At 56.2% G+C, this 21,377-nt stretch overlaps 2 protein-coding genes across 3 annotated transcripts in view; both read right to left on the reverse strand.

Annotated features, from left to right (window-relative positions):
- The window catches only part of LOC132375796 (solute carrier family 22 member 1), a 32,846-nt gene extending 29,914 nt beyond the window's left edge, over nucleotides 1-2,932 (reverse strand). For both annotated transcript variants that reach the window (XM_059940887.1, XM_059940886.1), the window contains exon 1: nucleotides 2,445-2,932. In XM_059940887.1, the coding sequence (XP_059796870.1) occupies nucleotides 2,445-2,855 (411 nt within the window). In that variant the 5' untranslated portion in view covers nucleotides 2,856-2,932. The remainder of the gene's footprint in view (nucleotides 1-2,444) is intronic.
- A 10,807-nt stretch (nucleotides 2,933-13,739) lies between these two features.
- The window catches only part of IGF2R (insulin like growth factor 2 receptor), a 109,571-nt gene continuing 101,933 nt past the window's right edge, over nucleotides 13,740-21,377 (reverse strand). Inside the window, exons 45-48 of the mRNA XM_059940888.1 lie at nucleotides 17,969-18,155; nucleotides 17,335-17,487; nucleotides 16,273-16,342; nucleotides 13,740-15,547 (exon numbers count right to left, since the gene is read on the reverse strand). Of these exons, the coding sequence (XP_059796871.1) occupies nucleotides 15,149-15,547; nucleotides 16,273-16,342; nucleotides 17,335-17,487; nucleotides 17,969-18,155 (809 nt within the window). The 3' untranslated portion in view covers nucleotides 13,740-15,148. The remainder of the gene's footprint in view (nucleotides 15,548-16,272; nucleotides 16,343-17,334; nucleotides 17,488-17,968; nucleotides 18,156-21,377) is intronic.

A 21,377-nucleotide genomic window follows, 5' to 3' on the forward strand; every position in this document is an offset into this window, starting at 1 on the left:
CCTTCCTCCCCAGCCAGAACCCTCTGGCAAATTGGCCCCATCCTTCCCCCCAGCCCCTGCCGGGCCTGTGTCTCTTAAATCGGTTCTTCTTTTCATTCCTGTGACAACCACGTTGGTTGACAGTCCCGCCGGGACTCATGTCTCGGCCTCCTCAAGCTCTCCCCGCCTGAAGAAGCCCCCGGCCCCACGCCCACCAGCGCCTGGACCATCCCCAAGGTCCAGCGAGGATGGTCTTCCTCCTCTGCCTGACCAGCAAGCTCCCTTGTTTGGCACGAAGGCAGGGTGGCCAGATTTAGAGGAAAAAAAAAAATACATGGTGCCCCGTTGAATTGGAATTTCAGATAAACAACTCTTTTTTTAGTATAAATATGCCCCCTGCAGTATTTGCATTCCCAGCCTCCGTTGTATTCCCAGGTATTGCACAACATTTGTATCAAATGTTGTGCAATACCTGGGACTTAATTAGCCTAAAAAAGTGTTTGTTGTTTACCTGAAATTCAAATTTAACAGGCGTCCTGTATTTTATCCGGTGACCTGCGTAAGGACTCAGTGCTCTGGCCTGAAGGTGAGCTGGCACCACCATTCTCCCCTGGGACTCCTCTGCTGGACCCTGGATTCCAATCAATTTAACAGCTCGTTGCTGTCCGAATGTAGCACCGGCTCCCTCTCCCCTGAGCTTTGGCTCACGCTTCCCCGCCCACTCTGTTCCCTCTCCTTGCTGCTCAAAATACCACCCAAGGCTCCATTCAAATGCCACTTCCTGAAGACCTACTGTATAGCACAGGGAACTATACTCAATATTTTGTAATAACCTTAAAGGAAAAAGAATCTGAAAAAAAAATAGATATGTAGGTATGTATACCTGAATCACTTTGCTGTACACCTGAAACTAACACAACATTGTAAATTAACTATACTTCAATTTTTTAAAAAATGCCACCTCCTTCTGGAAGACCCCCGTGATCAGCTCAGTAGCTAAGATCCCCCTCCTTAGAGCCTACTGGCCCCTCTGCATCTCCCACACGTGGTCTGGGACGCCGGTCTTATTCTCACCACTGCCATCTGTCCCTCACTCCCTGGAGACTGCAAACTCCTTAAACCTCATAGGTTTCTTCTCTGTCTCCCTCCTGGCATCACACCCAGTGCCCGAGCAGAGGAAAGGCTCAGATACGTTTACTGAATGAACAGATGGAGGAGTGAGTGGATGAATTCTTGCATCTGATCCTTTCCAAGCAGAGTATACTGCAGCCACAGAGAACAACACTTCCCCGTCCTGGTCTATTTCTAGATTCCCAGCGAGAATAGTGGACAGTTCAGTATCCCTGGGAGATGAGTCTTCCAATTGGACATCTGTCGTTGGAGGATGCCTTGGAGGTCAGATGTTCGTGCAATAGCACCCACCCTGCTCCCTCCTTGGGGGAAACTCCCTGCTCTGGCCCCCGCCCTCCTCGAGACAGTGAGCTGGCGAGGCCAGAGGAGCGGACACGGCGCTTTTCTCCGGCAAGAGCCCAGATGTGTTGATGCTGAGACTACTCAGTTCCCTTGTTTCAGGTGAGTAGCACCCTCACCGAAACCGAGCTCTGCCGACAGACAGACTCTGCATAGTTCTGGTCTGCGGCTTCACCACGTGACCTTGAGGCCAGTTTCCAAGTGCCTGCGCTTGTCACAGTACAACACTTTCCAAAGGGCCCGTGAAGGAAAAACAACCTGGTGCCTTTTAAGTAAAATATTCGCAGAGCAAACGCTCAGATAACTCATTAAACTATGCAGGCAAAGCCTTTGCCACCATGCCCCTCTCCCGTGGGCCGTCAGTGGGACACCCAGCGTGGCTCGGCTTGTCTGCTCAGCACCTTCACGCTGACCCCTGTGAAGGCAGGGCGTTATCGTCGCTGGTTTACTGACGAGGAAACTGAGGCTCAGAGAGGTTGAGTAACCTACTCAGTGACGCTCAGCCAACCCGGGGCCTGGCTGCGATTCTGTCTGACTCCAGGGCGGCTTCCACCCGCCTCAGAGGCCAGTGGTTAGCTGTCACGTGTCCATGGCTCCTGAATGCAGCAGGGGGGGGGGGGGGACGGGGGGCGCTTCACAATTCTAACAGTGGGGAAGCTAGACCCCAGGTGAATTCTGCAGGCCTGCGGAGGAGCCAGCGGGGCAGAGAGAAGAGGAGCCCCGGTCTCCCCAGAGACCCGCGTCCAAGCAATCCAGCTCAGCCCGGCTCTCGATGGTCTCTCCTCGGTTTCTTCCTCTAACACCCAGAGTCTGTGGAGGATTAAACAAGGGAAGGCTCCCGAGGGCCCAGCCTGCAGCCTGCTGATGCCAGCGTTCGGGGGGCACAGCCCCACTCCCGCTTTCCTGACGTGAAGCTGAACCTGCTACTCTTTGTCGTGTATTTCCTCCCTGGCCCGAAACCCACAGGCTCGCCCCAGCGCAGCGCCCGCTCGTACCTCGGTCACGATGGAGGAGCCGGGCGTGTCGTACACCCAGCCGTGCCGACAGGGGCCCAGAGGCAGGACGCTGCTGTTGGCGGCCAGGCCGGCCAGCGGGTCCACGCAGCCGAGGGCACTCTGGTTCCAGTCGACCTCGTAGCGGCGGCACCGGCGGGGGAAGGCCTGGCCCTCGGGTCCCGGGCCCGGCACCGTGTAGTTGAGCTCCTCGGCCAGGCTCCAGCCGCATCGCCGGCTCAGCTCGGCCACCCCGGGGCTCCGGCAGCGGTGGTCCGGGGTGAAGGCCAGGAAGACGATGCCCACGTAGATGGGGGCGAAGGCGGCAGAGATCAGGCACAGGATCAGGAAGGCTTGCTTCTGGAACCAACCGAACTCCCCGACCTGCTCCAGAACGTCGTCCACGGTGAGCATGACTGAACCAGCACCCTCATAGCTCTGACCAGACCTCTTCGGCCGCAGGGCCCGGGGTCAGTGTCTCATGTGGGTTTCTGTGCAATGCGCTGGTCTGAAATCAACTTGCTGTCTAAGCATAACACCCCTGGAAGCCAACCAACTGGAAATAATCTCTCACCCTGCAGACGGGACTCAGGCGAGCGCGGGAGGGGGACTGGCCGAATCGTTTGCTGGGCCAGGGAGTGCCCTGGGCGGGGGGCCTAATTCTGTTGAGCTGGAGTTCACAGCGCAAAAGCAGCGAGCAAGGGCACCGTGAGCCCCCCCGCAGTCTCTTCCAAAGGGATTGCCTACTTTAAAACTCTTTATCATCCAGATAAACCAAAGACAGCATGCTGGCCGCCAGGCACAGCTACAGGACCTACTACTTGTGATTGGCATCTGATGCAGGGGGGAGTGAGGGTCTGGCTGGGGTGATGGGAGAGCCAAGCCCTCCAAACGGACCCGTCTCCCTACCTCCTTGTCCCAACGTAGGACGACCACGTTCTCTGGGACCCACGAGGGACTTCACCCAGCTTCACTACGTCCCCAGGCAGGCTCCCGGCTGCTGGTCTGTGAGGCACCCTGAATCCCCAGGAAAGCGGGCCAAGGGGGCCGTCTGGGCACAGACCTCCATGGGCCCCGGCCAGAGATGCTGATAGAAGACCTCAGAGAGCCACAGGCAGAAAACGCCTCCCCCTCCCCCCACCTCAGCCCAGACATTCAGGCCAGGTCACTCCCTGTGCACACAGGAGGGACAGATAACAGACACAGGGGCTGCCACTGCACCGTCTCGTTCCTGGGACTCTCGCCTCTTCACTCTGTGGACAATGGGAGCTGGCCGCCGGCTGGTCTGGCAATACAGCCCGCCTCAGGGGGCTGCAGCTCTGCAAACCCCCTCCCTGCCTGGACTGAGCGCTCACTGAGGGGGAGGGAAGGAAGAGGGCTGGGGGCGGACCTCCGCAAGGCAGGGCCTCGGCACGCCCAGGCCAGGCGCTGAGTGAGATAATAGAAACTGTATCTTGGTCTGCCCCCACCCGCCCTGTTCCTGGCACGGGGCCCCTGAAACCCTTGACACTTCCCAGCGATAGGAGTGTCTTCTGTTCAGCGAGGTGGCCCCAGGAGGGCTCCTGGATGGCTCCTGGCCTCAGGAAAGACCAAGCCGTGATTAGAGACTTGGAACTTTCAGCCCTGCCCCCATTCTCTTGAGCAGCGAGAGGGGCTGAAACGGGTTCATGGCGACGACGTGGTGAAGTGTCCATTAGAATCCCAGCAGCCGGGGTTTGGAGCGAACACATCCACACACCCCAGCCCCATGGGGACAGCAGTTCCTGCTCTGGGACCCTCCCCGACCTAGCCTGTGTATCTCCTCTTCTGGCTGTTCTTCTGATTCTTCACCATATCCTCTAATAAACTGGCAAACCAATCAATGTTTCCCTGTCTTCTCTGAGCCGCTCTAGCAAATCACTTGAATCCAAAGGGGGAAGAGGTCATGGGACCCTGATTTACAGCTAAGTCGGACAGAATTGTGGGTAACCTGGGGACCTAACAGTGATTGGCATCTGAGGGGCGGGGGCAGTGTCGTGGGTCCGAGCCCTTAACCTGCGGGGTCTGACGCTCTCTCCAGGTAGATGGTGTCAGAATTGGGCTACACTGTGGGACACTCAGCTGGTATTGCAGAGAAGTGCTTGGCATGGGGAAAACACCCCACATTTGGTGACCAAAAGTGAAGTGTCCTGTGCGAGGAGCGAAGGGGCCTCCCGGGAGCAGGGAGAGCTGGGTGTTCCCTGCATTGGAGGAAGCTACTGGGGTTTTCTAACACAACCAGCCCCAAATGCACGGGCTGCCCTGAGATGAGTCCTCGGCTTGGGAAGCAGCCAGGGTGCGGTCCTGCCCCCAACACGACCTCGGGAGGAAGCAGGACCCTCCCTGCCCCCGCCTCCCCGGCCAGGCCGGACACCACTGCCCACTTTTCTCTGGGGAGAGAGCAGCCTCCCGGCTCTGGGCAGGGGCGCCCTCCGGCTCTCCGTGGCCTGGGAGATCTTTGTTCCTCTTAGACTGGAGAGCAGGGAGGCCCTCCCCTCGCCCTGCATCACTCCCTCCCCCCGTCTCCCAGCCCCTGGTCCAGGTGCACATCGGGGTGGCCAGGTCCTCCTGGGCTCAGATTGCAGAGGGCAGAAGCGACCAAGGCCCATGGGTAAGTGCCAACAGGGAAAGGCCGGTGCCACCATCCTCACTGGCCTCTCGGGTGACGGGCCAGGCTCCTCACTGATCTTGATATTTACGTGATCTTGCGAGAACCCTCGAGTTACCCACGTGTTAGAGACAAGAAACCAAGGCCCAAGAGGTCAGTCCCTTGTCCACTGTCATGCTGCTGGCTCTCGGCCAATTCTCAAGAAATCGATTCACTGAAAGCCCCAGGGCCAGTGACCAGTGACCAAGTTTCCAGGACTCTTGTGCTGCCACTCAACTTGCCCAACGGCCAATGAAACACAGATTTCACGCAAATATGCTTCTTTTGTTCCAGGACAGTTCACCCCAGGCCTTGGGACCTCCCGAGGCCTCGGAGGTAAGAAGAGAGGCCGGGCTCCCCTCCGGGAAAACAGAGAAGGCAGAGGCGTCAGGGGCAAGCCCAGATCTGCAGGTGAAAAGCCAGCCACCAGGGCTCCCGAGGTTCAGGTGACCCTCACGGTGGCGTGACTTCACCACGACCGGGCTGACTTTCCAGAAGGGCTGTGGGAGAACGGGCCTGCCCGCCACCCCGCGATCCCGGCCCCGGAGGCCCCGCTCCTGCCGCCACTGGGCCTCCTCCTCCCGGGCTGTGCTGCAGCGGGGCGGGGACGGGGTGGGCCGCGGCTGTCGCGGCACCGAACCCCAGCGTCGCTGTTTCCCTCTCCGTGCTGTCAGGAGGGGACCGTCCTGGAGGAGCAGACCTCTCCTCTCGGCCCCTGACCCCGGGACCGTCTTCCAAAGCAGCACCGCTCAGTAAGGCCATTAGGGGACAGGTGTTATCTATACCGAGGAGCACGGAAACGGCCGGAAGCGTGGGAACAGCACGGGAGCCCGCCGCGAGGCTCCGGCCTGGCCATCAAAGGCCCAGCCTTTCTTAGGGGCACGGACTGTCCCTCACACCCCAGGCTCCTCCCCGAAGCCAGCGGCCGGCTCTGATGGCTCTGCTTTGCCTGCACCCAAGCCGCTGACACAGAAGGCCGCCACCCAGGATGCTCCCGCCCAGGCCTCAATCAGGGGACAAAGCAGAGGAGCCCTCGGCCTCCACCTTCTCCTCCAGGGACCGGGACTGTCCTCCCAATGGCCTGCGTCTGCCTCAGCTGCCCATGACAGTCTTCTTGTCCTCACCTGTCCCAGGACACAGGCAGCAGAAGCCGGGCATTATTAAATCCCTACCTACCCTCCCCACCTCCAGAGCTCAGAGGGCCGAGCGCGCACAGATGCCGCCACTGAGGCTGGGGCTCCCGGGACGGGGGCCGGCCCACGAGTGCAGGCGGGAGCCCGTTCCGTTCTATTCCTGATGACGCTCCAACATTCCAGGGTGGGGTAGCCTCGCGACACGGTGTGGAAGCCTCGTCCAAGAGAACCCGCCAGCCCTCAGCTACCCACTGCCCTGTCCCCGCCAAGGGACCCACTCACTCACCCACTGCACAAAGTAGAGCACCTACTGTCTGCCAGGCTCTGCTCTGGGCACTGAGGACGCAGCAGTGAACAAACAAACAAACACCTCAGAGCAGAGATCTGTACTCAGCAAGGGAAACGCTGGACTGTATCATAGTAGGCGGGAAGTGCGACGGAGAAGATCTTGAGCAGGAAGGTGCGGGCTGTGACCGCAGAACCGGCGGTCAGGGATGGCCTCTCAGAGGTGATGTGAGCCTTGAGGGAGGGAGGAGGGCGAGCCCTGCGGATGGAGGAAGAACGTTCCAGAGAGAGGGGCCGGCAAGAGCAGAGGTCCGGCGGGCTTAGCGAGGAGGCCAGCAGGACTGCCGGAGAGCCAGCGGAGGGAGCAAAAGGACAGACGCCGGAGGGGCCACGGGCCAGGGCACAGGGCTCTGCAGGCCCTGCCAGGACGGGGGCTTTACGCTGCGGGCCCCCGGAGACAGCCTGAGCCTGAGCAAGAGGCCGGGCCCAGGTGGCTGGGATGGAAAGAAGCAAACTCAGGATATGATTGAAGGTAGAGAGGAAAGGATGTGCTGACGGACTGGGTGTGGGTATGAGAGCAAGCGAAGAGTCCAGAGGCACCACGGCGTTTGGCCTGAGCATCTGAAGGACTGGCTTGCCCTTAACCGAGGGGACTAGTCTGGGGGCTGCTGTGAATCGGGCCACGTCCGAAGAGCGTGTGGACAGCGCATGGGAGAGGGGCTTTGGAGTCAGCGAGCCCGTTCAAAGCCCGCCTCCATCAGCACCAAGCTGTACGCTATACACCTTCTAAGCCTTAATCCTCACGACTGCAAAATGGGTCTGCACCTGCCCCACCCCATGGCGCGGCTGTGCGGATCAGAAAGCCTGGGGCGGGAGGCAAGCTTTTCTGTAAAGCGCCCCGTGGTAAAGGCCCGGGCGTAGCGGCCTTTCTGGGCCGTCTGGTCTCTGCAGCTGCTCCCCTTCAGTCCAAGCGCCAGCGCAGCCCTGGATGAGACGTAAATGAACACGTGCGCCCAGCTCCCCACAGAGCTTCATTTCGGGACGTGGAAATTTTCGTTTCATCTAATTCTCATGTGTCACGTAATATTCTTCTTCCTTTAATTTTTTTCGACCATTTAAAAACCTAAACCCCATGCTTAGCTTGCGGGCCAAACCAACTCAGGTGGGACACAGCAGATGGACTTAAAGCTCAGGCCTTGGGTCAGGGTGAGCGGTCAAAACAAGCTGTTGGGGGCTTCCCTGGTGGCGCAGTGGTTGAGAATCTGCCTGCCAATGCAGGGGATATGGGTTCGAGCCCCGGTCTGGGAGGATCCCACATGCCACAGAGCGGCTGGGCCCGTGAGCCACAGCTACTGAGCCTGCGCGTCTGGAGCCTGTGCTCCGCAACAAGAGAGGCCGCGATAGTGAGAGGCCCGCGCACCGCGATGAAGAGTGGCCCCCGCTTGCCGCAACTAGAGAAAGCCCTCGCACAGAAACTAAGACCCAACACAGCAAAAATAAATAAATAAATAAATTAATTAAAAACAAAACAAAACAAAACAAGCTGTTGTTATGACAGCAGGGGAGAGAGTCCGATGACTCCTCCTGGTTGTGCACAAATGCACAAATTCCCCCTCTTGAATGACATGCGTTTCCCAGGCTGGTCTCTGGTGAAAATCCAAAACAGAAAAAAAGAAGAGACAGTTAAGGGAATTCCCTGGCGGTCCAGTGGTTAGGACTCCTTGATTCCATTGCAGGGGGCATGGATTCAATCCCTGGTCAGGGAACTAAGATCCTGCATGCCATGGGGCCAAAAACAAAATTAAATTAAATTAAATTAAAAAAAGAAAAGACAGTTAAAAGAAGAGACTCAGGTCCATGGGACTCAAAAACACTCTATTTTGCTCACAACTGCCAAGCTCCACTGTGTCCAGCAGATACAAAGTATTCAAGAAACAGTTCTTACATTGATGACTGGATCTAATTTTACGGGTGTGTCAGCACTGTGTGCGTGTGTTGGCATGTGTGTGTGCGGGTGCGGGTGTGTGTGTGTGCGTGTGCGCGCGTGTGTGGAGGTATGTGTGCGGGTGCGGGTGTGTGTGTGTGCGCGTGTGTATACACAAGTAGGGGTGCCCCTAAGGGGTGTTCAGAGGGTACCAGGAGCCCGGCCTGAAAAGCGTCTGTGTTCTCCACCTCCTGAGTGCACTGTAGCTTCTGTTCCCAGTTAGGGGCTGAACTGTGCTCTCCCACCCCAAACTCACATGCTGAAGCCCTAACCCCAGTACTTCAGAATTTGGATACAGGGTCTTTAAAGAGGTAATTATGTTAAAATGAGGTCAGTAGGTTGCGCCCTAAACTTATACATAGAGTTTCTTATTTATATAGAGGACAGTAGGACACAGACACACACAGAGGGCAGGGCGACCATGTGAATACCCGGAGGAAGGCGGCCGTCTGTAAGCCAAGGAGAGAGGCCTCAGGAGGAACCAGCCCTGCCAACACCTTGACCTCAGACCTCCAGCCTCCAGGACTGTGAGAAAATTAATCTCTGTTGTTTAAGCCCCGGTCTGTGGGCCTTTCTCTCCCACCAATGCACTGAGCGCGGACCAAGCACCAGCTGTTACTTCTCAGTCTCCATGCTCACCCGGTAAAGCAGGAAGCACGCTCTCCTCACATGAGAATCCAAGCTAAGCAACTAACTAACTTGCAGGAGCTACTTGGACGCAAAGCCAACGCCAAGCCTGACCCCTCCCTTCACAACCTACCCACCGGCCACCTCCAGCCTCATTCCCACCAGTGAACTGGCCTCTGAGGGGCTAGTATACACGGGCAGTTAAGGGCGCAAATCCTGAGCCAGAAGAACTTGGTTCAAATGCCATCTCCGTGTTTCACCAGCTGTGACCTTAGACTGACTGCCTAACCCTCAGAGCCTCAGTTTTCCATCTGCAAAATGGGATACCAGGAGTATCCACTCCACAGGGTTGCCATGAGGATTAGATGAGTTGGTATCTGTCAACTGCCTGGCACACAGTTAAAGATGTATCCGCGCCAGCTGCCACCCCAGGGCCCTGCACCTGTGGGCACAACTCTAACCTGCACGGTGACTCAGGAGGTGCGCTAGTGTCTCTCATGGTACCTGGCCTGAAAGACTTTCAGGACTGTTTGCATGGATTTTCTGCATAGCGTTTTCAGGAAATCCCAGGAAAGGCGACTGGCGTGGACCATGATGGGCATGAAAGGCAGTGAGAGGTCATGTAGGGCAGCCTGGCCTAGGGGCCGGCACCCGGCACAGCCATGGGGTCCCCCTCCACGTGTCTCATCACTGCCCGGCTGCTCTGGGAGGCTGTGGGCTCCTGGAGGCCAGAGGCTGGGCTTCTGGTCTCTGGATTAATTCCTGTAACAAAGTACCACGGGCTGGGTGGCTTAAGCAACGGAAATACATGGCCTCACAGGTCTGGGTGCCAGAAGTCCAAAATTCAGGTGTCGGCAGGGTTGGTTGCTACTGAGGGCCGAGCGAAGGCTGCCCCAGGCCTCCGTCCTTGCCCTGCGGATGGCCGGCTCCTCCCTGTCTCTTCACACCTCTTCCCACGGTGCCGTCTGTCCCTGTGTCCAAATTTCCCCTTTTTATAAGAACACAGCCCTAGTGGGTTAGGACTGACCCCACTGACCTCGCTTGATCACCCCAGTAAAGACCCTGTCTCCATGTCACATTCTGAGGTACTGGGGTTAGTACTTCAACATGTGGATTTTGGGGAGACGAGATTCAACCCGTAACAACGCCTATACCCCAGCATTCAAATGTGGGGAAATAAATGAAGGATGGGGTCAGAGCACCATTTCAGTGGTTCCAGTACAGCGGTCCATTGGTATCCACAGGAGGCTGGTGCCAGGGGCCCCCATGTGTCCTGAAATCCGGGGACGCTCAAGCCCATAGCCACCCTCCTCCATACTCACAGCTCCGCATCCACGGATTCGGCCAACCACAGAGCGCGTAGTACTGTGGTATTTATTGAAAAAAATTCGTGTCTAAGTGGACCCGTGCAGTTCAAACCCGTGTTGCTCAAGGGTCAACTGTACTTCAAGATCAGGGCTCAGGGTCAACTTCTTGGGGAACTTGACCCCAAGGAGAGAGAAGTACTGGGGCGACACAAATGGCGGGGGCAAGGCGGGGGGAGGGAGCGGAGGCTTCCTCTGGGGAGGGCAGGTCTGAGGCAGCGGGTGCCCACTTGGCCTTGTTGTCATTAATCAGCAGCGGTGTGTTCTCGAACAGACAACCCACGACCCTGCTCCTCGGGACTGTCGAGAGAACAACAGAGCCGTGCCCATGGTGACAGCACCCTCAGTGGGCTGTGCACGCCCCACCAGGTCCCCCAAGGGGACACGGGCCAGCATCCAGGGACTGCTGCGTGCCGTTCCCCTGCTCGGAGACTCACCGGCCACGTTTCCTACTGTAATTTCGCCCAGCAGTGTCTCCTTCTAAAGACTCTCTGAGAAGCCTCATAGCAACAAAAGCCATTTACCTTTCATTCAGCATTTTCCAAACTTTCTTGAACATAAATCGTTTCCAATTTTTGCAGAACATCTGTCATAATCACACAGAACAAGTGTTCCGTGGGGCGCACTTCGGGAAATGCCGCTATACGACAATTTGTCCGTATGCCAACGCGATCTTCTAGTTCAGGTGTGATTTCGTTCATCCTGAGCCCCTCGCCTCTTGCCCCGTGCTTCCAGAACGAGTCCCAAAGCCATGAGGTGGGCAGAGCAGGACAGGCCTCGTCCCAGCGGCAGGGGAGGCGAGGGCGTCCCTGAGGGGAGAGTGACCGTCAGGCGTGTCAGAGCGCCATCAGGATGAGGAGGGTGACCTCACGTGTCAAGGTCACCAAAGTCAAAGAAAGGCTGAGGAACTTTCCAGACAGAGGGAAACTCAAGAGAGACACGGCAACTGAATTGGACACGATTCTGAATGGGGTCCTCTTAGCGAAAACGGCGTTGCCATGACAACTGGCAGGCCCACGTGGGTGTTCTGGGTCCGGAGGGCGCATTGTGCTCGCGGGGGGTGACATCCCGAGGGGCCTGGGATGACAAGGCACCAGGGAGGCAGCTCACTCTCGCACAGTTGAGGGAAAACAGTTCTTGGTCCTGTATGTTCAAATTCTTTGTATGTTTTGTCAACTTTTTTTTTTTAATTTGCAGCCAAGGGTCACAGGGTCTGCCTGGGAACCTGACCCTCTACGCACCCACCCCATGGGATCCGGCACCCACGTCACTTCCCCGCTCTGGTGGAATGAGGCTTGCTCCCCGGGCCACCTTCTCCAGGACGGCGCTGAGAGCAGCTGCCGGGTGACCTGCATTGTCACCTTGTCCAGGGGTGATGACCAACAGGACCACTCAACTTTGCTTTCCTCTAACTCCGTATCAAAGTAACAGTACAAATTTCATTGAATTTGATTCACAAACTGGTCAAAACAAAATAGAATAAGAGGTAGAGAAATATGAGTAACTAATAATTCACGGCCTAACTTTGGCCTTTCCCTCTCTGTTTAGGGGAAACACTGTATTTCCCCCAGGGTGGTACTGACAGCGACTTCCACGGGACTCTTCAAGTTCCAGGACTGTTCCAGCCTTACCTCTGCAGCCCCTCCAGCCCCTCCGTCCCCGAGCACATGGCGGCCTGTCTCCGGGCCCACCCCAGCCCAGAGAGGAGCTGCAGGACCACCCGGACAGGCCACCCCGCCCGGGCTTTGTGCAGCGAGCCACCCGGGTACCCGTCCTTCCAGGAGGCACAGCAGCTCAGCTTCCCTTGAGAGACACCGGCCCGACGTCAGCCACGTTCATTTGGGGAAATAAGAAGTCATGTCGTGAAGTCAGAGTCGCGAGGATTCTCCAAAGCTGGTGAAGGGGGTTTTGTCAATCTAAGCTGGCCAGTACCTTCCGCTCCCGAGGCACACCATCCCCTTGTGACCTGATCCCCTGGACGGGAGCCAAGACCTCCATGCCCACTTCTTCAACTGGTACAAAGGGACCAAAGAATTCCTTCTGAATGCCCGGGCAGCCGTCGGCCTCCCTAAAGGAATCCTCGGATATCAGCCTATGTCAGAGGTTGGGGGAGAACTGGATTCAGCTGCGTTTAGAACGCTCTTGGCAGGAGCCGCGTTTCCACTCTCCCGTGGATTTCCTGGGCCCAGGGTTTGTCTACACCGTCCTGACCCTCCACTTACCCCATTCCTCCACCATTCAATGGACAGTCTCAAAAAATCGGGGGGGGCTTAAAAAATTTGGTTAAAAGGAAACTAATTACAATCTTAAAAGATTCTAATTCCTATTTGCTGCCAGGGAGCGGTTTCCTAAACTACCTGTGACCACAGCTGGCACGGACTGTTAGTCTGTTTGCAGGGGCTCAAGAAAAGAGCCTGAGCAAAAGCTTCATGCACACGGTCACTTCCCCATCCCTCTGCGGCCGGCACGAGCTGGGCACCAGGCCGGTGGCCCGAGGTGCAGACAGAGAGCTTCCCCACCATCAAGTTTACCAGTAGGGCCAGTGAGCACCTGCAAGTGCCCCTCCGGACAGAGAGGGCCTCCTGCGTCTTAGCAGGAAGGGAGTGGCTTGGAGAACAGCCCCCTGGACACAGTGTCCGATGACCAGCAACTCTGGCGTCACAATGTAAACCTTTATAAGACCCCAGAGTGTCCGTCTCAGGAGAGACATTATAAAATCCTTAAAAATAAAAAAAAAAGTCACCCCAATTGGAAATAATCAGAAAATGAGGTGGGAAGGGTGCTAACTCCGAGAAGTCCAGTCATTGACATTGACATTGACATTGTAGTAACCCCGTTTGGTCTGCTTTCACATTAATATCTAAGAAGCTCTCATTACGTGTCAGCAATTTCAGATGGAAACCAAATCTGTGCAAGAGAACCCCTCCTGCCCCCACGTTAGCTTGGGCTGAGCACCAGGATGCTTTCTGGTAGCATGGGATCTGCACGCATGGTGGTTGTTTTGGTCACAATACCCTTTCTCGGAAGGAGGAAGAATCAGGTGTGGACGAAGCTGACAGAAGCCCGGGGGCCTCGGGTGAGCACCGACACGCAGGGAGACTCCAGAGAGAAAGCTGATGTGCTGCTCGTGAAGGGTCGGCTGCCATCCGGACATGTAACAGGAGGCACAGAGATGGCATTGGGCGTGGCAATTAACCAGGCAGCTTTTCACGCTCATGGGGAAAAAGCAGGAACAACCAGTTAATAATTTATCTTTTATTCAAATTGTTGAATACTTCATATTACAGTAAATTTGATTGAAAAAAAATGAGGAAAGAAATCAATTTTTAAAAATACACTCATGTTGAAATCAAATAAGCCAGCCAAACGGAGTACAAACCAAGGAACCCTGTAGGTTGGTTTGCTTTCCAGGATATGAATACCACTGAGTCTATATACAGTTCTATAATGCAAGAAAAGTCATTCATTAAACACTTCAAGAAAGGAGCCAAGAGCTGGGAAGGACAGTGGTCTCGCCCTCCCGTCCTGCAGACTGAGAGGCCGGCCTTGGCCGACCCCCCTCCCCACCCCACCCCCGAGCAGGAATCCACGTGCAACACTAGGGGCGAGAATCTGGCCCACTGGCTTTCATGCAATTTCCGTGAGTCACGCACTGTGCAAATTAAGGCTTCTTATAGGTCGAATAGTTGATAAACACTTTTTTCTTAAAAAAAAAAAAATAAGCACAGTAAAGGTGGTATCATGAGAACCTGAAGAGGTGAGACCTACACCGCCAAGTCCGGAAAAAAGTCTGACATCTCAACTCCATTCTCTCTCTCACACACACACACACACGCACGCACGCACGCACAAATCAATCTTTGGGTGGGTTGTTTGACTTCACCAGCTGGCGGAAGAAATACTGATAACTGTGCTCTGTGCGCCTAGGACTGAAGACGTCATGCAAAAAGCTGCAGCCGTTACTGACCGGAGGCAGACAGCAGGCAGACCCTCCAGAGCCCAGGCACTAGGGACCCACACGTGTGTGTGTGTGCACGCACGCGCCCTCACGAGACAGGAGCAAAAGGGAAAAGAGAGAGAACGGCAGAGTCTAACCTAGAGGGCATGTCGTGGAGTTCAAAACCTCGTATGGAACCACCCGACCGCCCCAACAGCCTCCCTGCTAAGGGATGGACAGATAGATTACCCACTGCCGGCAGGAAAAAACTGTTGTTGTTGTTGTTGTTGTTTTCCTTTTTCCCAAACCTGAGTAATTGTCAAAGTCAATAAATAGGAGGAGAGAATTAAACGCTAAAATATAATGATCAAATACCCTACAGGGCCTAAAGCAGCAAGGGTTTTCCGCAAACGCAGCCCTCTGTTCCGAGACGCGTCTGGCCCGGGCGCGGTAGGAAGCGCCCGGCGGCCACGTCCCGTGCGAGGACTTGGGACTAAACACGGGGCCCCGGCGCCGCCCTCCAGCAGCTGGAGCGATGCCCCATCCCGGTGACCACAGAGAGCGGCACCCACCTCCTCACCCTCTCCCCCATCACCAAAACTCTTCCCTTTTGAAACAGTTTTTGTTAAAGGCAAAAATGATAGAAGCATCACGGAGTCGAAGTCTTATTTGGTTGGAGGTGCCGGCGGAGTCGCCGAGCGCACCCCGCAGTCTAGACGTGCAGGAGGTCCTCGTCGCTGTCGTCGTGGAAGGAGCTCACGGGCTTCTGCGCGGCCCGGGGCCTCCCCCTCCTGGCCTGCTCCACACTCACCAGCCCCACCCGGTCGTCCGCTTGCTCCCGAAGCGCCTTCCTCGGCGGGGGCCTCAGTGGGTGCACGCCTTCAGCCCCGGCCCCTCTGCCCGGGTGCACTTTCACCTCCGGGAGGGTCAGCACCTCGTCCTCGCTGTCCTGGTCGTCCCCGTGCAAGGAGGTGAGGGCTTCGGCTTTCACGGACTTGGTAGTGACGTGGCCGTTCTCCTGCCCCTCCTTCCCGGGCCTCGGCGACGGCAGCTGGATCTCTTCCATCAGCCACTCAGTTTCGTTCTCGTCCGCCTCTTCCTCCTTGTTCACCTGCCGGGACACAGCAGAGACCGTGGGTCGGCCTGAGACCTCGTCGGCCTCCTCTGGCCCCCTCCCTCCATGACCCACCCAGAGGCGGGGCCCTCCTCCCAGCCCACCGCAGCCATCACCGTCCCGTGTCCCCCCTCAGGGAGAAGGGGAGGGCTGGCGACTGCCAGCTCCTGCTGAGACCCAACCACAGCAGATGGTGTCGGGAGGCAGGAAGGTGGCCAGCGACACGGCGGCGGTGCCGGGGGACGGGGCCCCTCTGCTCCAGGGGCCCTCGGGCAGCAAGGACAGGAGCCGCACGGGGGACGCGGGGACGAGTGTAGTTGAGGGAAGGCTCCCAGAGAGCAGCTGGCAGCACACTCAAGAGCCACGAGTGCATTTAGGCCCTCTGGCCTCAGTTTCTAGACAGTTATCCTAAGGAAGACATCCAAATGCCAGAGGCACAGAAATTTTCATTACTGTCTTTTTTTGTAGAATAGCCAAAAAAGTAGAAGTAAGCTAAATACTAAACGCTGTAAGAAATCAGCGGCAACCACAATGAGAAAAACTTGAAGGAAAAAGAACAAAACGTGTGTTCGGGTTAAGAGCAGAGGGACATTTTCCCTTTGTCCATTTCAAACTTCCCGCGATGACAGGTTCCTGTAGTCACTGACCGACATCATGACAACAGTTCGATCGCGTGCGTGCGCGCGTGCGAGTCGCCCAAGACCTCGGCAGGCATCAATTACCTTCGAGTATTTGTAGGACACGCTTGCGCTTCTCCGACAGCAGCTGGTGATCTTGCTCATCACCGTCTCCCTGGAAGGAGCCCCACGTTACTCCAGGCTGGAGCCACGCCCCCTCCAGCTCCCGAGTGCCCGCCGCCAGGGGGCTGCAGCCCCAAGAGCGAGCGCTCCCTCACCCCACCGAGCGCTCCCTCACCCCACCGCAGCAGGGCTGTAAACCAGTTCAGCAGGAAGAACGCTCTAGAGTCAGACAGACACAGATCCAAATCCTGCTCCCCGTTTTCAGGGTGTAAGAAGGGCCAGAGTGGGTTTCCCAGCACTTGTCCTTCTGCTTTTTCACGTCAATACGACGACCCACACCTTCCCGCCACCCCAGGGCTGCGCCGAGATTACTGGGCCAAGGGACGAACGCAGGGCCGGCTCACACCCAGACCTCCCGCCCTGATCCTGCGTCCCACTGACAGCCTCTCAGGGTCGGAATGGCTGCGGTCAGCACTCCCGGACCCTCTCTCCTTTGCCTCTGGCTCCTCGGGCAGGTGAGAGAGGCAACAGGCAGCCCCAGAGCTGGACCATCCCTGCGCTCTGGACAGGGCTGACCACACACAGAGCCCTGGGCCTCATTCATGCGTTACATGAAATCTGCTGGACGGTCCTGCTGCCTGTGAGTGACAAGACCTTTCACCAGCACAGGGGAGCCAATGGAGGAGGTGTCACACCCGGTACCTAACAAATGCTCCCCTTTTAAAGGGCAGGCAAGTCAGCTGATCAGAGGGAAGTCAGCTCGTGACAGGTGTTTAACTCTCTGTCCATCTGTGCACACGTGCAGAGAGCCACATCCTGGGAACAGGTGGGCAAGGCCAAGGCCCGCAGAGCATCTGCCACGTGACCTGACAGGGCCCACAGCCCTGGTCAGACAGGACACATCGCCACAAGGACGCAGACGTTTACAAAACACAGCTTTGGGGACTGCTTCCACACTTCGGCTGCTGATGGGCCCAAAAAAAGGAGCCCAGATTCCGACTCTGAACCACTGACCGGTGCCCCGGCCCACTCCCCTCTCCTTACCGGCGCTCCTTCTTATGCAGCAGCAGGGCGAGCAGGCAGCCGGTGAGCGCCACCAGCAGCAGGCTGAGCACGGCCCCCATGGCCTGGCTCCGCTCCGAGAGCCCCTTGCGCTCCTGCGCGTCGTCCCCGGCGCTCTCGCTGTCGAAGCCCACCCTGCGGGGAGGCCACACCACTCAGCCACCGCCACCGCCAGTGCCTAGCGAGGCCCAGCTCGGGCGGTGGCCCTGCCTTCGCAGCCCCCCCCGCAGCGAGACGAGATCCACCAGAGGTGGAGGACAACAGCGGGCAAACGCCTCTGATGATGAGACTGAGGCGGGAGGACGGGGAAGGGCGATCCTCCGGCCACACAGCCCTTCGCCACTAAGGGGACGAGAAAAGCTGAGCTTTGGGCAACACGCCTCCCCCAGGCCTCGCTGATCCCGCTGCAGGGCCCCGAGAGCACAGAGGCGCTTCTGGAGCAAAGACTCAGGGACACGCTGGCCGCCCTCGTCTCCCGGGAACACAGCTCTCTTCTCTGGGAAGAAACAGTGATCACAGCCCAGGTAACAGCTTCTCCCTCCCAACAACTCATCTTGGGACACAGCCTCAATGCTCCTGGAGTTAAGGGAACACCGTGGGGCAGAACCCCACTTACCCCAGAGGACACACAGCAGAGGTGTACCAGGAGAAGAGGTACTGGCAGTCGGCGGTCTCGTGGCTGAACTCGGGGATCCCGTCCTTCACCAAGGGGTCACAATGGAAGAAGATGGTGGAGGAGACAGATTTCGTCTTGTCTTTTCCACACTTGGAGGAAGAGGCAAACACCACATCCAGATCGCCATCTGTCAACAAGGCAGGCGCACACACAAGCACAGCACCATTACCATTGGTGTTTCAGTAGTGGGCCAAGTTTACTTTTTCATTGCCTGTAAAAAGTCTGCAGAGACTTAAATTCAGACGTAAGGGTCCTTCATCAAATGTCCCAGATGAGCTCTCACAGACTGCTCAACACACATTATGGGGCCCCTGCCCTAAGTCAGAATGTGGGAAAGACTTGAACCTTGCCCAAAAAGAGGTCTGGACTTTGTCCTCAGCTAACAATATGATCTGGAGGCGGGGCTGCCTACAGAGAATCAGTCCACCTGGAGACCGAGCTTGACCAACCAACCAACCAGCCAGTCAACCAACCCACCAGTCAACCAACGAATCAGTTAACCAACCAACCAGCCAGTCAGCCAACCAACCAACCAACCAACTGAGTGATCAACCAGTCAAGCCTACGCAATGAAGCCCCAATAAAACCTCTGGACACTGAGGGATGGGCGGGCTTCCCTGGTCAGTTCCTGAGCTTGTGTGTGTGTGTTGTCACGTTCATGCTGGGAACACAACACGTCCTGATTCCACAGGGAGAAGACAACAGAAGCGTCCGGCTCCCCCCCCAGACTGCACCCTACACACTCCTCCCACGGGCCGGCTTTACTCTGTATCCTTTCACTGTAACAAGCTGTAAGCACGACTACACAGCTCTTAGCTCTGAGCACCCCTCTAGTGAGTTATCACATCTGAGGCGGAGACGGAGCCCCCTGAGCGTGCAGCTGCTGTCAGAAGTGAGAGGCGCCTGTGCGGACTCTGCCTTGTGCGGACAGCTTCGTGGTTGGAGACTCAAACCCCTCACGACCGGCCACCACTGGAGCACCGGGGAGCGCAGCGTGTGCAGCCCGCGGGCTGGGCTCGGGAAGGCCCCGCGCGTCCTCACTCACAACCGGCTGGGCCGTGACCCGAGTGGGCTGTCCCCCAGGCTGGAACGAGGGCACAAGCTGGTGAGCCGGTGAGGGGCCGAGGTGGCAGCTCTGAATCTCAGCCAGAATCTCAGCAAGCGACGGGCTCTGCGGCTTCCCACTCTTGCCCACTCGGATGAATGCAGACTCGTGAAGGGCGTTAAACTGCATTCTTCCTGAAATGTGGACGAAGGCTTAAAACTAAACCTACTTCCTAGCGCTGGTGAATGAAGGCAGAGAAAAGGTCTGAAAATGATTTCATTAACCAAGAATAAATAACCGTGCGCACACAAGCGTGCGTGTACACACACACACACCACAGACACACGCACCCCCTGAAGCTGGGGGGCCGCAGGAGGCCAGCTAGACTAGACGCAGGCCTCGTGGACGCGAAGGTTCTCACTCCAGTGGCCGGGCCCCTGACCAGGGCTGTGGCGTGAAGCCTGACCACTGCTGCAGGTGCACCAGCAGCAGTGCCCCTGGGTGTGAGGAGAAGCGAGCACGGAGCTGGGACAGGCCGGAGGAGGAGGACGGGGCGGGCGGAGGCAGTCCAGCAGGAAGGCCCGTGGAGAGGCGGCATGGGGCCTGCAGGGGCTCGTGAGTAATCTGATGGCTGGGTCCGGGTGCGTTTGCAGGACCAGCTGCTAATAAAACGGGAGTCTGTCAAAATCTTCCAGGCGGTTTTCAAAAGAGCTTGGACTTTCCTTCTCTGCAGAGCAGTGGCCTTGGAGGCGTTTAAAGCAGCCCTTCAGTCAGTCAACAGACATTTACCAAGCACTTACTACAGGGCCAGGCCCTGAGGACAGCACCTCAAGAGAGGGCCCAACCAGCCACTGCACGACTCCAGCATCCGACCCAGAGTCACTGGAAGAGAACAGAGCACCAGCGGGCTGACTCCATGACAGGGAATCACGGAAGCGAGCCAGACTGACCTGGCAGGTCTCTGCCCAGCCCCCCGTGGGCGCTGTCAAGTGCAGTGACCAGCTCGGTACCTGAGCACGGAAACGCCCTCGTCTAGGCTACACCTACTCAGGGAGCAGCGCTCCCCCTCCCCGCCGGGAATCTCTCTCTCAGCAGCCCTTTGAAGTCAAAGTCAGCTGGTTTTGTAAACACATTTAATTGTTTAAAAAGCGAGTTCATTCACTTGGTTCAAAAATCAAATCATGAAATGGTATATAGTGAAAGACTAGTTGTTTAAAACAAAAGCACATGAGCTGCCTCCTGGAAATATTCTTTCAAGGTCAAGAAGGAATCAGGAAAGAAATAAGTGAGGGCAATTAAGAGGTACAAACTTCTAGGTACAAAATAAATGAGTCACGGGTATGAAGTGTAGAGTGTGGGGGAATATAGTCAATAATTATGTAATATCTTTGTGTGGTGACACATGGTAACCAGACTTATCGTGGCGATCATTTTGAAATAGCGTTGTAGGTCAATTATACTTCAAAAATAAACTCACAGAAAAAGAGATTAGATTTGTGGTTACCAGGGGAGGAGGTTGGGGGGAGAGGGAATTGGATGAAGGTGGTCAAAAGGTACAAACTTCTAATTATAAAATAAATTAATAATAGGGATATCATATGCCACATGCTGAACATAATTAACCCTGCTGTATGTTACATTTGAAAGTCATTAAGGGCGTGAATCCTAAGAGTTCTCATCACAAGAAAAAATAATTCTTTTCTTTTTCTTTAATTCTGTATCCATGTGAGATGACAGATGTTCACTAAACTTGCTGCGGTCATCATTTCATGATGTATGTAAGTCAAATCATTACGCTGTGCCCTTTAAACTTATACAGTGCTGTATATCAATTACATTTCAATAAAACTGGAAGGGAACAAAAGGAACAAAGGAAAAGCTCCATCAGTGCAGCGGAATGCCCTCCTCCACACCCACCCGAATACTTGGGTCAGGTCTCTCTTTTCTTCTCATCCTTTTGACAAACCCGAAACCTCCTACCCTTCTACAGTAACATCTGAAGTTTCAAAATAAAGACATATTGTGACAAAAACCAAACCAAAGGAAATTCCGGACGTGGCCATGCACGCCCACCTCACCACCTCTGGTTTAGACCAAGTTTTGCTTGTTTGTTTAGGAGGTAAATCTTCCCTATAGCGAACCGCTCTGGTCTGACACACGCTGCTCAGTCCGCTATGACAAGCGCGTGTCAAGACACAGGATCGGACCCAGGGCTTTTGTGCTAAAACTGATCTGACGTTTCAACTGCAGGGCGTTTGTTCATGAAAATACGTTACAGTTCCTCCAAGGAAGTTAAACGTGGCA

This window comes from Balaenoptera ricei, chromosome 12, assembly GCF_028023285.1.
Source record: "Balaenoptera ricei isolate mBalRic1 chromosome 12, mBalRic1.hap2, whole genome shotgun sequence".
Lineage (NCBI taxonomy): Eukaryota > Metazoa > Chordata > Mammalia > Artiodactyla > Balaenopteridae > Balaenoptera > Balaenoptera ricei.